Source organism: Penaeus monodon, chromosome 27 (genome assembly GCF_015228065.2).
Source record: "Penaeus monodon isolate SGIC_2016 chromosome 27, NSTDA_Pmon_1, whole genome shotgun sequence".
NCBI lineage: Eukaryota > Metazoa > Arthropoda > Malacostraca > Decapoda > Penaeidae > Penaeus > Penaeus monodon.
This window is the reverse complement of record NC_051412.1, coordinates 24,271,096-24,271,454: the sequence shown is the minus strand read 5'-3', so window position 1 is coordinate 24,271,454 and position 359 is coordinate 24,271,096. Positions and strand designations below refer to the sequence as shown.

Below are 359 nucleotides of genomic sequence, written 5' to 3'. Positions count from 1 at the left end.
AATGTGTAATTCTTACAACTCTTGAGTTAACATCCACGAAACCACTGCTAATTAGGCCTATTTATCTCTAGCCACAATGCTGATATCAGGAAATGCAGAAGTCTTCTCGAGAGTTCCGTTGATTGAACTGCAACGCCTGAGCAACGTCATGCAAACAACAGACAGCTCGGGCAACATCACTGCAACTGCATCTTTCAATACCCATGATATAACACTCGTTGCTAAGAACCATGAGAACGCTACGGTGACTTTGTTTTTGAGGTTGGTGAGATTCCTTTTGTTGTCGATGTGAGTTTATTATGAGAACATTTCTCATGATAGATGTTCAGTATGTTAAATTTCATTTAGACTTTTTTTTT

The 359-nt window shown here is 38.7% G+C and overlaps 1 protein-coding gene across 1 annotated transcript in view; it reads left to right on the top strand.

The window, feature by feature from the left end:
- Positions 1–359, top strand: part of LOC119590371 (cystinosin-like) — a 9,763-nt gene that overhangs the window by 4,851 nt on the left and 4,553 nt on the right. The window contains exon 2 of the mRNA XM_037939041.1: positions 67–261. Coding sequence (XP_037794969.1) covers positions 67–261 — 195 coding nt within the window. The remainder of the gene's footprint in view (positions 1–66; positions 262–359) is intronic.